At 46.8% G+C, this 12,525-nt stretch overlaps 2 protein-coding genes across 3 annotated transcripts; one reads left to right on the top strand and one right to left on the bottom strand.

Annotated features, from left to right (window-relative positions):
* The first annotated feature begins 1,875 nt into the window (after nt 1-1,875).
* On the top strand, nt 1,876-8,214 carry LOC123054270 (protein argonaute 2). Its single transcript, XM_044478002.1, has 3 exons — nt 1,876-2,640; nt 4,977-6,066; nt 6,484-8,214. The coding sequence occupies exons 1-3, from the start codon at nt 1,971-1,973 to the stop codon at nt 7,895-7,897; spliced, it is 3,174 nt and encodes a 1,057-aa protein (XP_044333937.1). The 5' UTR covers nt 1,876-1,970; the 3' UTR covers nt 7,898-8,214.
* A 77-nt stretch (nt 8,215-8,291) lies between these two features.
* LOC123054271 (protein FAR1-RELATED SEQUENCE 5) lies at nt 8,292-12,237 on the bottom strand. 2 transcript variants are annotated; one of them, XM_044478004.1, is made up of 8 exons: nt 11,826-12,237; nt 11,652-11,729; nt 9,384-11,418; nt 9,206-9,288; nt 9,043-9,120; nt 8,898-8,963; nt 8,606-8,717; nt 8,292-8,513 (listed from the first exon to the last, which is right to left on the bottom strand). In XM_044478004.1, the coding sequence occupies exons 1-7, from the start codon at nt 12,192-12,194 to the stop codon at nt 8,607-8,609; spliced, it is 2,820 nt and encodes a 939-aa protein (XP_044333939.1). In that variant the 5' UTR covers nt 12,195-12,237; the 3' UTR covers nt 8,292-8,513; nt 8,606. The 2 variants fall into 2 exon arrangements, with proteins under 2 accessions (XP_044333939.1, XP_044333938.1); XM_044478003.1 differs by having other exon boundaries at nt 8,292-8,717.
* Between the last annotated feature and the right edge of the window lie 288 nt (nt 12,238-12,525).

The raw sequence follows: 12,525 nt of genomic DNA, 5'->3' as shown, positions 1-12,525 counted from the left end.
TTACTCGTACCGCAATGCATGATCCCGTGACTAATGCCTTAGTCACATTGAGCTCATTATGATGATGCATTACCGAGTGGGCCCAGAGATACCTCTCCGTCACACGGAGTGACAAATCCCAGTCTCGATCCGTGCCAACCCAACAGACACTTTCGGAGATACCCGTAGTGCACCTTTATAGTCACCCAGTTACGTTGTGACGTTTGGCACACCCAAAGCACTCCTACGGTATCCGGGAGTTGCACGATCTCATGGTCTAAGGAAAAGATACTTGACATTGGAAAAGCTCTAGCAAACGAAACTACACGATCTTTTATGCTATGCTTAGGATTGGGTCTTGTCCATCTCATCATTCTCCTAATGATGTGATCCCATTATCAATGACATCCAATGTCCATAGTCAGGAAACCATGACTATCTGTTGATCAACGAGCTAGTCAACTAGAGGCTTACTAGGGACAGGTTCTGGTTTATGTATTCACACATGTATTACGATTTCCGGACAATACAATTATAGCATGAATAATAGACAATTACCATGAAAAAAATATATAATAATAACCATTTATTATTGCCTCTAGGGCATATTTCCAACACTTGTTTAGCTTGACTAGCATACCTGGCGCGGAGAAGGTGTGGGGTTCTTGTGCCCTGTTGCAACTAAAATTCTTTGCTTGGTTGTGCTCAAATTCGCTGCTGGACCTCTAAGCGACTGCTCGAGAGGAGTCTGGCTCACGTGCCATGCTGCCCACTTTGCCTTCAGGAGTTAGAGACCATCTCCCACCTCCTTATCTAGTGCTCCTATGCCCGGTCTGTTTGGTTCAATGTACTGCAAGTTAGCGGATGAGAAAACCCACACCTTCTCCCCACGACGATTTAGCGGAATGGTGGACGGAGGCTAGCCTGTTACCTCTCCAACTAAACTCCCTCTTCTTTTTGACAATGCATTCTCTCCGAAAGGAAAGAAATCGGCGAGTCTTCAACAACATCTTAGTGCCCGCAAGGGCGATTAGGACAAACAATGACTGCAAAATGGATCGTGTAATTTGTATTACTCACACCAAGCGTACTTGAAATTGTGCTAGTGATGCAATGGCACCGTATGGTAGGAGTGAGCCTAGAATTGCAGCATGGTTAGGCTCAGGTCCGGATTCTTGTTGGAACTTTGTAACATAGACTGAGATGGTTTGGTTGAGTAATGCAAATTGTTCTTCCGCAAAAAAAAAAGAATGGAGCACGGTGTCTTAAACAATCTAAGTGTATAGGTGTGGATGTTCACGAGTAATCCACCCGTCTTTTTTGTTCCATTATGTAACCTTATGTACTTGTTCCTTTTGTTCTTAATGAAGCGAGGCACAATTCTCTTACGCGTTACCAAAAAAACAGGGTATTCTGAAGACCAATCATCATAGGACCATATGACCTTTGACGCAAGCTGAATGACCTACTATGTATTTTACTTTGGTAAGATCCAAACCCAACTCTAAAAAAAAACTATAAATGTTGATTAGCAAATACATATACAGCTTACAGCAATGACATAATAACACGAAACAGTGACAATTATTCAACGATGGCAAGCACACTTAGGAGTGAAAGAAGTCCATCGATGATGATCTTGAGGGTTATTTTTTATTTTGACAAGGGAAAAGAAAGAAGAGGATGTTGACTCTTGAGGGGTAAGATGGTAAAATCGGTCTGTGTGTACGCGACGAGACGCGCGGCAGCCGGCAAATGGGCGTCGAAACTGGTAGCGTGCTAGTTCAAAACCAGGGGGGTAAAGACGACATTTCGCCTCAAAAATCGTCTCGCGTTGGCTCGCGCCGCTATATGTAGCGGGTCCCACTCGCAACGGCCGAGCCGTTCCATCCCCGCCTCCCCCCCTTCCACAAGTTCGGGAAATCCCCCCCAAAACCCAACCCAATTCCACCAATCGGTCGCTGCTTCGGCCGCCCCACCTCGGCGTGGAGATGGCTAACCGACGCGGCGGCGGCGGCAGCGGAGGCCGCGACGGAGCGAGAGATTCCGGTGACAAGAGGGGCGGCGGAGGCGGCAGGAGCCGGGGCCGCGGCGGCGGCCGAGCGGCTCCCCCCGCCGGCGGGAGAGGCCCCCGCGATGAGGTCGACGAGACCCGCGGAGGCGGCTCGGCTCCCGTCGGAGACCAGAACCGCGGAGGAGGCGCCTCTCGCGGCCTAGGCCAGTACCGCGGCGGAGGCGGCGTGGACCGCGACCGAGGTGCCAGCTCTTACGCGCGAGGCGGGGACCGCCGCGCGGGCGGCGAGGACTACGGCAGGGTCGACAACTCTTACGGAAGATACCAGAGCCCCGGTGGAGGCGGCGGGGATCCAAGCGGAAGCCGAGGAAGAGGAGGGCGTGGTTCGGGAAGTAATGGACCTCGGGACCCGTACCACCATGGGGGAGAGCAGGGTCGCGGCGCGGGCGGCGGGCCTTACGGAGGATACCAGGGCCGCGGCGGAGGGGATGACTACTATCCAAGCAGATGGCACGGAGGAGGGCGCGGGTACCACCCCGCGCCGCAAGAAGAGCGGCGTCGCGACAAGTACCCCCAGCAGTACGCCGCGACACCGTCGGCGAAGAAGATCCCCTCCAAGGAGGTGGCGAGCCCGTCGCGACCTGGTGGTAAGCGCCGTTCCCTGATTTACATGCGAACCTTCTGAACTCTGGCATGATTCGGTAGTTCCCCTCTGAATGTTCGAAACATGGGCCTGCGCTGTTTGATTTCACGTATGTGGTTGATAGGGGCGATGCGTTTCTCCAGGCGTGCTGTTTACCTTCTCAAATTACGGGCCTGTGATTGCAATTTTGGCTGGCGCGTGCTGATTTAGAGGAGCATTTGCGTCGGTGTGATCTCAGATTGTTTCGTATTTTGTTTCTGCTCCATGATTACGCAGTATCTGAAGTTTTATACGGTTCTGTTGCAGTATTATGAACTCCAGGTTTATAGATCGAGATAACAGGATTGGCGATTATCTATCTGTTTGATAAGTTCCCTTTGCTGCATTGTCTGTATTAGAGCTGTACCTACATCTTATTCTTTTGTATCTTGAATCCATAGGAAGCGTTTGATTCTTAGCTTGATAGGGTCATTACAATCCTGAATTGCTTGAAAAAGTGGGATGAAGATGTGGTGTTGAACTCGCCTACATGCGAACTGAACTCCTAAACGGTTGTTGGTAGCCTCTGTTCTGCAATTTTGAGATGGCAAATGATTGTTTGAGAGGATGCAGAGCATATGGGATAAGAATCCTGTCAGATTGCCCTAGAGGAACCTTGGTAGTTTGGTATGTCACCTTGTAGTTTCAAACATTTAGAATATCATTTAACTACTGTATCCGAACATTTAGAATATCATTTAACTACTGTATCCTTTATCAAGAATACATGAAAGCATCAGAGTTTTCACCAGTAAAAACCTGAATCTGATTCTATTTGGGATTTTTCTATGAATTTGTTATTTCACAAGTAGGCTTGCATGAATGCGTCATGCTATTGTTTGGAGTCAGCATGGAGAAGAACTTTGGGCCTTTTGGGGGCACCATTTGTAGTACTGTATCCTGATTGTACTTGCGAGCCTCGTGAACTCTGACATGATTCGTTCGTTCCTCTGAAATGTTCGAAACATGGGCGGGGTTGATCGATCAAGTGATCAATGATTTCGTGATGTTTAGTCATTAGAGTATCGCTGTTTAATTTCACACATGTGGTTGACTGAGGCGAGTTTGTCCAGGCATCCCTGTTCTAGTAGCGTGGACTGCTATCTTGTTTGAAACTACGGGCCTGTAATTGCAATTTTTGTTGGTTGCATGCTGATTTAGAGTAGCATTTGCATTGGTGTAATCTTAGATTGTTTCTTATTTTGATCATGGTCATCATAATGTGCTTTGTATTTGTATGTTTCTGTTTGTAGTGTTTTGGATGCCCAAATGTGCTCCAATTTTTATGGATCTAGATATATTGGAATGAGGATTGTCTCTGTATGATAAGTTCCATGTGCTGCATGCCTGCATTGTCTCATGATTATGCGGTTTCCCAAGTTTCATACAGTTCGGTTGTAGTATTATGAATGCCTATGTGTGCTCCAAGGTTTATAGGTTCACGTGAATAGGAATGAAAGTTATCTGATTATCTCCCTGTATGATAAGTTCCCTTTGGTGCATTGTCTGTATTACAGCTGTACTTATGGCAGCTATTGATGCCTCTCATTCTCTTGTATCTTGAATCCATAGGAAGCGTTTGATTCTTAGTTTGATAGGGTCATTACAGTCCTGTTTTGCTTGAAAAAGTGGGAGGATAATGTGGTGATGAACTCAACTATGTTAACTGAACTTTTAAACTGTTGTTAGTAAACTCTGTTCCGTAATTTTGAGATGGCAGATGCTTGTTTGATAGGATGCACAGCACATGAGATAAATGGAAATCTTGTCAGATAGAACTAGAGGAACCTGAGTAGTTTGGTACGTCACCATGTGGTTTCATAACATTTATAACATCGGTGAACTACCGAATCCTTCATCAGAAGACAAGAAAGCCTCACGGTTTTCACTGTATCTGATTCTTTTGGGTTTTCTTCTTAGGAATGCTTTATTTCATAAGTAGGCTTGCATGCATGCGTCAATGGATCGGTTGCTTCATGCTATGGTTTGGAGTCAGCATGGATAAGAACTTTGGCCTTTTGGGGGTACCTTTTTGTAGTAGCAAGGGTATGAACTAAAATGAAATTGCAGTGCAGGGGACCATCTACTATCTGAAGTTGGAAACGTTGAGTGATTTCCTCTCCTTATAGCTACATTTACTTCAGCATTTTAATTTGAGAAACTGTAGTGCCCTATCCGAACTGCTAGTGAAACTGTAGTTTTTTTTTATCCCACAGTCCCCCTCTTTAAAAAGCATTCTATGTTACTGCTTTCCTTGTGTAAAACATTGCTGTTTCTAACTGTTCTTTTTCCTCCCTTCAGTCAGAAAAAATGGTCCCATTGAAGAGGTAGAAGTCAAACTTTGGGTGAACCACTTTAGCATCAAGTTTGGGGAATCAACTGTCTTTCACTACGGTGTCAAGCTCGCCCAAGTTTCTCCAGAGGCATCAGGAGGCTTGGAGCTCTCCATGGCAGATCAGAATTTTGTAAATGCTCAACTCTTGAAGATGCTGCAGAAATCTCCACATTCATTAGTTGCTTCTGATGGCAAGGGCAATCTGTACTCCTTTGCCAAACTGCCAGAAGGTTTATCCCTCCCTGTGTCAGTTGGGTCACGGGCCTACAATGCCTCAGTAGAGTTCAAGGACGAGCTGCCGTTACGCTCTGATCAGCATGTGCCTAGGAATGTCTTGCAGGCTCTTGATGTCATTGTGCGTCAGGCCTCCAGCTATGAAAAGATTATCATTGGTCAGACATTATATTCACCACACTGGTTAGTTCTTGAGGGCTCCAATCATGTTCATGTCCAAGCTCTAGGGGGAACCAAGCAGACCCTAAAACCCACCAAGCAAGGGCTAGTCTTATGTGTGGACTATTCAGTTATGGACTTCTGCAAACCTGAAAGCCGTGTTCTGGATCTTGTTGAGCACTTGCTGAAGCGCTTTGGCAGAAGGAACCACCTTAACGTCCGTAGTCCACCTCTAGAGAAGGAAGAGTGGGAATATTTGAAGAGTCAGCTCAGAGGCCTGTGTATTACCGTGAGTTACCAGAAGAAGTCCTCTGAAGAAAAAAGGGATGCACCGACAGTTCGGAAGTACAAGGTTCAAAACTTGACGGCTGAAAATGCTGAGCAGATAACCTTCAAGGAGTTCAAAGTAGATAAGAGTTGGGAGCTTGTTCAGTATTATCGTCAGCAGTACGGGGAGGATATTCAGTATAAGATGCTTCCATGCTTGGTTTTGAGCAAGAGACCGGACAAGCCAAACTATGTCCCGATTGAGCTTTGTAGGCTTCATAGATGTCAGAAGTATCCCAAGGATTCCAGCCAGGAACCGAGGAGGCCACCCCCATCAGATGAGCGGAAAATTATGATTGAGCGAATGGTTAATGATGGATTGGATGGGCCTTGCAGGTAACTATTTTGTGTTTGGGCGCCCTTCTACTTCTGCATATGCATGGCCATCCATTCTTTCCTTTTTTCAGTCTAGAAACCTAATATATCACACTATTTACTTGCTGCTCAGAAAGTAATTCCAGTGCAATATAATTTGCTAGAGGTTCAATACAATAGTTCTTTTTCTTCTGTGTAAACAATACCTTTACAGCAGAACATGTGTGTGAAATAAACATGAAGTTTAACTATGTTATCAGTATATTTTTCAATTCACTGCCCACTTATGTAATTCTTACTTAAGTATTTGCTGTCATTTTCTTTCTTTGGAAGGAACTGATCTTTGCGTTTCTTCAAAAAAGGATCTGATGCTTAATGAATAATTAGTGAAAGGAACTCATTTTTATTACGGGGTACTAACGATCATTTTACTTGCAGAGGAGGAAACAGAGGTGAGCAATTCAAGATTTCATTGGATACACAGATGACAGAAGTGACCGGCAGGATCCTTCTCCCCCCTGTGCTAAAACTGGGTGACTCTAAAGAATTGAGTATTCGTCTTGCTAACCGCCAGTGGAACCTCCAGGATCACAAAATATTTGAAGGCCAGTCTCTCAAGTGCTGGGGCGTGCTCGATTTCAGTGGACAGGAGACTCGTTTCAGGGATGCCTTTATTACAAAGATTGTCAGCAAGTGCAATAATCTCGGTATTACGATGTCCTGTGAGCCAAGCCTTGTGCACAAGTCAGCAATGTTGGTGCTATCTGATCCGGACAAACTACGTAGTGAGCTTAGCAAAGCGAAGGAGGCTGCGGAGGAGAAGGGGCAGAAGCTGCAGCTCCTCTTCTGCCCGATGTCTGAGCTGCACCCTGGGTACAAGACGCTGAAGCTGATCTGCGAGATAGAGCTGGGGATCCAGACCCAGTGTCTCTTGACCCAGCTGGCGAACAAAGAAGGCAAGGGCCAGGACCAGTACTTGTCCAACCTTGCCCTCAAGATCAACAGCAAGCTCGGAGGAAGCAACATGCAGCTATCTCGCGAGCTCCCAATGGTGACTGGCACACGCTTCATGTTCATCGGCGCGGACGTGAACCACCCGCCTCCAGGAGACACGGTGAGTCTGTCGATAGCAGCTGTTGTGGCGTCCATGGATTGCCCTAGCGCCAGCCAGTACGTGCCGAGAATCCGTGCCCAGAGGCACCGCACGGAGGAGATCGATAACCTCGGTACCATGTGTAAGGAGCTCATCCAAGTCTACATGGAAAGGAACGGCGGCTTCAAGCCAGACAAGATCATTTACTTCCGCGATGGCGTGAGCGACGAGCAGTTCAAGATGGTCCTTGACAAGGAGCTAGTGTCTATGGAGAAGGGTATCTGCGAGGACGACTACTCGCCAACGATCACAGTTGTCGTGGCCAAGAAGCGGCACAACACGCGGCTGTTCCCCAAGGACGAAAACGAGCTGCAGACAACGAATGGCAATGTGCTCCCTGGCACGGTCGTCGACACAGTCGTGGTCGACGGGTCGCACGATGACTTCTTCCTGTGCAGCCACGACGGGCTGCACGGGACGAGCCGGCCGACGCACTACTACATGCTGAAGAACGGGCACGGCTTCCAGTCCGTGGACCTGCAGAAGCTGGTGTACAGCATGTGCTTCGTGTTCGCGCGCTGCACCAAGCCAGTGTCGCTGACGGCGCCAATCAAGTACGCCGACATCACGGCCTACCGCGGCAGGGACTACTACGACAGCAGGATGGCGTCCCTGCAGTTCCAGGCGCAGCTCCAGGCCGTCGAGTTCCCGGAGCTGCGCGTGCACCCGGATCTCAGGGACAAGATGTTCTTCGTCTGATGCCGCCTGCTTTTTCAGGGCACCCTGGAGCACGGTGAGCACGTTCTGCTTCTTGTGTGCGCGTTCTTGCAGCGTACGGTGAAGGCCTGCTGTGTTGTGTACATGCTCGTCAAGTTGACTCGGCTTTGCTGTGTTCGTACATGCTCGCCGAATTGATTCTTACGGCTTTGCTGTGTTCGTACATGCTCGCCGAATTGATTCTTACAGCTTTGCTGTGTTCTGTACATGCTCGCCGAATTGGCTTGTTACAAACTCATTCTTGTACATTCTGTTATTGGAGATACTGCTGATCACTGTGAATCAACAAAGAATAGTTTCGGTCTTTCTTCTTTTTTGCTTTTTCACAATCCATATTCCAGCAGATGTTGGAGAACTGGAGTGCTGGGAAAGGATATGAGAAATATATTTTTGACATTTCTTTGGCATTCCGGCAATCAGCCAAATGTTGTACTACGTACAAGGCAGCCAGTTACATACAAAAGATCCCTTTGGGATTGCACTACTGCATAGGATAACTCAGGGCATTACACTGAACGGCAGTTATCTAAGCCAAACGGCAGTATTTGGAGAAAAAACTCATCATGGAAACTCAGTAGTGGTTCTACGTTCTTCAAACCTGGTGGCAAATGTAGGACAGGCTGACAGGTTGCGGTCAGGCAATCACAAGTAATAGCCGTAGTGGTATACACAAGTAATGTGAAGTCATACATCAGAGAAAATCCCACACCGGTATCGACGACTGACCCTCCTCTCCATTCTCATGGTTGATCTGGGGATTCGTCTCCATGAATTGCAATGCGTGCATGTCACCAGTATAGGCCTGCAAGATTTACGCTCACTTCAGTAACTACGGCATCAAGAACGGTATGAACCATACCTGAGTCCGGACTTCAGAATTAAACAACTACTACTTCATTAAGTGGACAAGAAAGGTCAAATGCTTCAAAAAGATATCAAACATAAGCTTCTCTTTTACAATCACTGATTCCAAACAACTCACTTGGGTTTCGGTTAGTTGACCATTCCCAGGGAATGGCTGCTGTTGCAGGGTTGGAACTGCAGAAGCCTGCATGCCCACAAGAACCTGATAAACCTGATAACTAATCGACACGACTATACATTGTTATCAAGAGATGAACACAGACCTGACCAAAATGGTTCAAATCATCACGAAGGTTCTGTGAGGTACCAAGACCAAAGTTGTGGCCAAGTACATAATGTCCCTGCACAATACAGAGAGAAGCTAAACCACATTCACACGGCCACATGAAAATACTAGGAGTCGTGTGTTCATGTTGAAGAATTCACCTGCATTGGTTGATCTGGTAGGAACTGATCCGTAACATTCACTTCCCTTTCCCTTGGTCCTGCAGCTGCTTCGCCAGAATGCCCTATTTTCATAGCATGCAAAAGAAAATGTTTAAATTTACATGTACAAGTGTATAAAAAGAGTTCACATCTATAAAGAAATAAACTGCAGAGACACCTTTTCTTTGTTTCTGCCTTTTATTGGTTTCCTCACAATTTCCACGACAAGTAACTTCACACATCTTCTTTCCCGTAGATTTCTGAGCCTCACTGCTATTACCAAGGGGATAATCATTTTGAACCATACGAGTTAACTGATCCTTGATGGAATGGACAACAGATGACTTAGCAGCTAATGTTGATTGCAAAGTTCGTTCAATTCCTTCATTAAGTTGATCCGACTGGCTTGCGAGCATTGAAAATGTCTCTACGTTCGCGGCAGCCTTAGAAGCAATCTTATAGAACAAACGACAAAGAGCTGCATAACGCTCTGGAACACAAGATCCTATATGACTGTCAAAACTAAACCCATCGATTTCATGAACGGTCCCCAACTTTGCATCTTTACTCCATCTCTTAAGAAGATACTGTGGGGGGATCTCTTTAACATTCTTCAGTTCATATACCTTTAATATATGGCAGCATAAAATTCCAGCAGTTTCAAATTTTTTACAAGTGCATGCAACTGTGCCATCTGATGAATCAAACCGCACAAGTTGTTCTTTAGTTCTGTTTTTAACAGTAATCATATACTCAGAAAGAGAGCCGAACTCGCCGCAACCGTAAACCATATAGTCCATGCACTCTTCATACTCTTTCCTAAATAACTCAAAATTTATTGGTGTATACAAGTTTGCAGCCTGCCAGAGCAGTGGCAGAGGTGTTCTTGGTTCCCTTTGGCTGGCTTGGTAATCAGCTTGTATCTCTTCCTGTCTCCTCTTCTCAACTGAACTTTCAAAAAACTTCAAAAAAGGAGATAGCTCTTTCTCACAACCCAAGTATTCTTTCATTCTTATGCCTAAGGTTTCTGCTCGTACCATGCTTTTAATGTCCCCAGAGAATATTTGTCGGCCATATGGCAAGGCCCAATTTTCTCTGTCTTCGTAAAGCTCATTTAACAATTTGTTTTCTTTAAGGTTGTATTTCCCCATTATCACATTCCATGTCTCAACAAACTCTTGGCCATCCTCGACATCAAATACACAGTGGCTAAAATCATGCGTGAATTCTTCTGAAATACAGAAAACATGCGCCAAGGACTTAACTGCATCCTGGTATATTTGCCACAAGCAATAACGGTGAACTGTACCAGGCCAAGCGAGGTCTAGTGCTTCCTTCAAAGCAGCAGATCGATCTGTCAAAATTGTCTTTGGTTGTTTCCCACACATGGCGCTCTTAAAGGTCTCAAGAAGCCACTTGAAAGATTCAGCCGTTTCATCATACAGGAAAGCAGCACCAAATATGACCATTTGCCTATGATGGTTCATACCCAAAAACAAAGCTAGTGGCCTGCTGTAGTCATTCAGTTTGTAGGTCATATCAAAGCAGATCACATCACTGAAATAATGATAGTCGAAGATTGATCTTGCATCAGCCCAGAAGACATTAGCAGCTTTGTCATTTTCATCCACCTGGATGGCATAGTAAAAAGATGGATTATCACTCTTCATACTTCGAAAATAATCTGTAAGATCTCTGAAATCCCCTGCGTTCATATCTTTTGTAGACTTGGTCCGAAGATAATTCTTGTACCTTGGAGGAATGCTTATGGCATTTCCATTTCCAGATTGAACCTTGGACAATAATCTTTGCGACTTCAGCATCCCAATATCAATTGGACCAGCAAGCTGGTGATTATGATCCTGCACAAATTCTGTCACTCGGTATTTTCCACTGGGCGTTAACATGATAGAAAATCGTGCAGGGCAACCCGTCCTTGTCTCCGGGTAAGGTCTCTTGGGCAAATTCTTTGCGCGAAAGCCCTCTCTGGAACAGACATAAAACCTTGATCTACTGCCACTTTTTGCTGTTTTATCCCACAATCCTTTTCGGACACTAAATCCCACATTTCCTGCATAACTAACATAATACTTGCATGCTTTCTCTTCACTCTCGAAGACCATTCCAATTATGGGCACTCCTCCAGCGTTCGCAACAACTTCTGGTGGCAATTCTGGCTCTTCTTCTGCCTTCTCTTCAGGTTTATCTGCAGTCTGGGAGAAACAAGCACGCCCATATAATCTCATCTTTGTATAACGATTATATAAACAAGCACCCGCATACTTTCCCTGATCTAGAAACTCAAACAGAAACGGGGAAATTTCAGATCCCCAAAACAGAAACTTTGATGATGGCAAAGCAATTTGATGATGGCAAAGCAAAGCAAAGCGCACCGCTACGCTACCCTGCCTGCAATGTGCAATCCCAAAAATGTCACGGATTATACCTGCGGGTCCTCCTTGCCGAGGAACTGCCCTCCGGCACCCCTCCGGCGCCGCTCCGCCAGGGCTTGCCTCGACGGGACCTGCAGGCAACAACGGCAGCAGTAAGTAAGTTGACAACCATGACCTCCCCAGGCCCAAGCAGCCCCCAAACCGGGACCACGTCACAAGAATCCCACCTTAGCAGCGGCGCGGTTAACGCCCTGGCGGCCGCTCCGCTTCTGCATGTAGCGGGTGATGATATCGCGGCGCTCCTCGTTCGTGTAGCGGGAGACCCGGATGCCCAGCTCCCTCAGCAGCCGCGAATGCTCCAACGAGGCGGCCCCAGAGGGGCCGCATCCCTTGTTTTCTCCGGCGGCGGAAGTCTCTACGCCGCCGGGCTTGAGCTGGTTCTTACGGATGGCGCGGCGCTTCTTGGAATTGGAGGAGAGGTCGAGGTAGGTGCGGACGATGTGAGAGATGCGGGGTGTCGGATGCTGTGGTTGGCTCGGCGCTGGTGAGGACGCAGCGGGGTCGCCGGCGGCCCCGCCGCCGGAGTTGGTGGCCATGGTGGGATCGGAGGGGTGGGGGAAAAACGGACGGACTTGGGCCAAAGGACTCAGCAGGATAGTCGACTGAGATGTGTATGACACGTGGGACCCGAATTTCAGTGTCCCGGACCAGAAGTGTGGGACACGTGGGATGCCCAAAATAAGGTTTTGTGCATACGAAAGCGTCCATAAAACCATTCATTAAGGATTGTTGGTACATGATCAAAGTAATCCTTATAGAGTAGCCGTGCTCCAGAGTCTATCCTAGTTCGGAACTTTTCTTCCTTTGATTGAACCCTTAAAGTTTAGGATGTGTTTCACCTCCCGGTTCATTTCCCGTTGGATGCTC

Source organism: Triticum aestivum, chromosome 2D (genome assembly GCF_018294505.1).
Source record: "Triticum aestivum cultivar Chinese Spring chromosome 2D, IWGSC CS RefSeq v2.1, whole genome shotgun sequence".
In the NCBI taxonomy this organism is placed as follows: Eukaryota; Viridiplantae; Streptophyta; class Magnoliopsida; order Poales; family Poaceae; genus Triticum; species Triticum aestivum.
The sequence above is the reverse complement of the archived record's forward strand: the minus strand, read 5'-3'. Positions and strand labels throughout refer to the sequence as shown.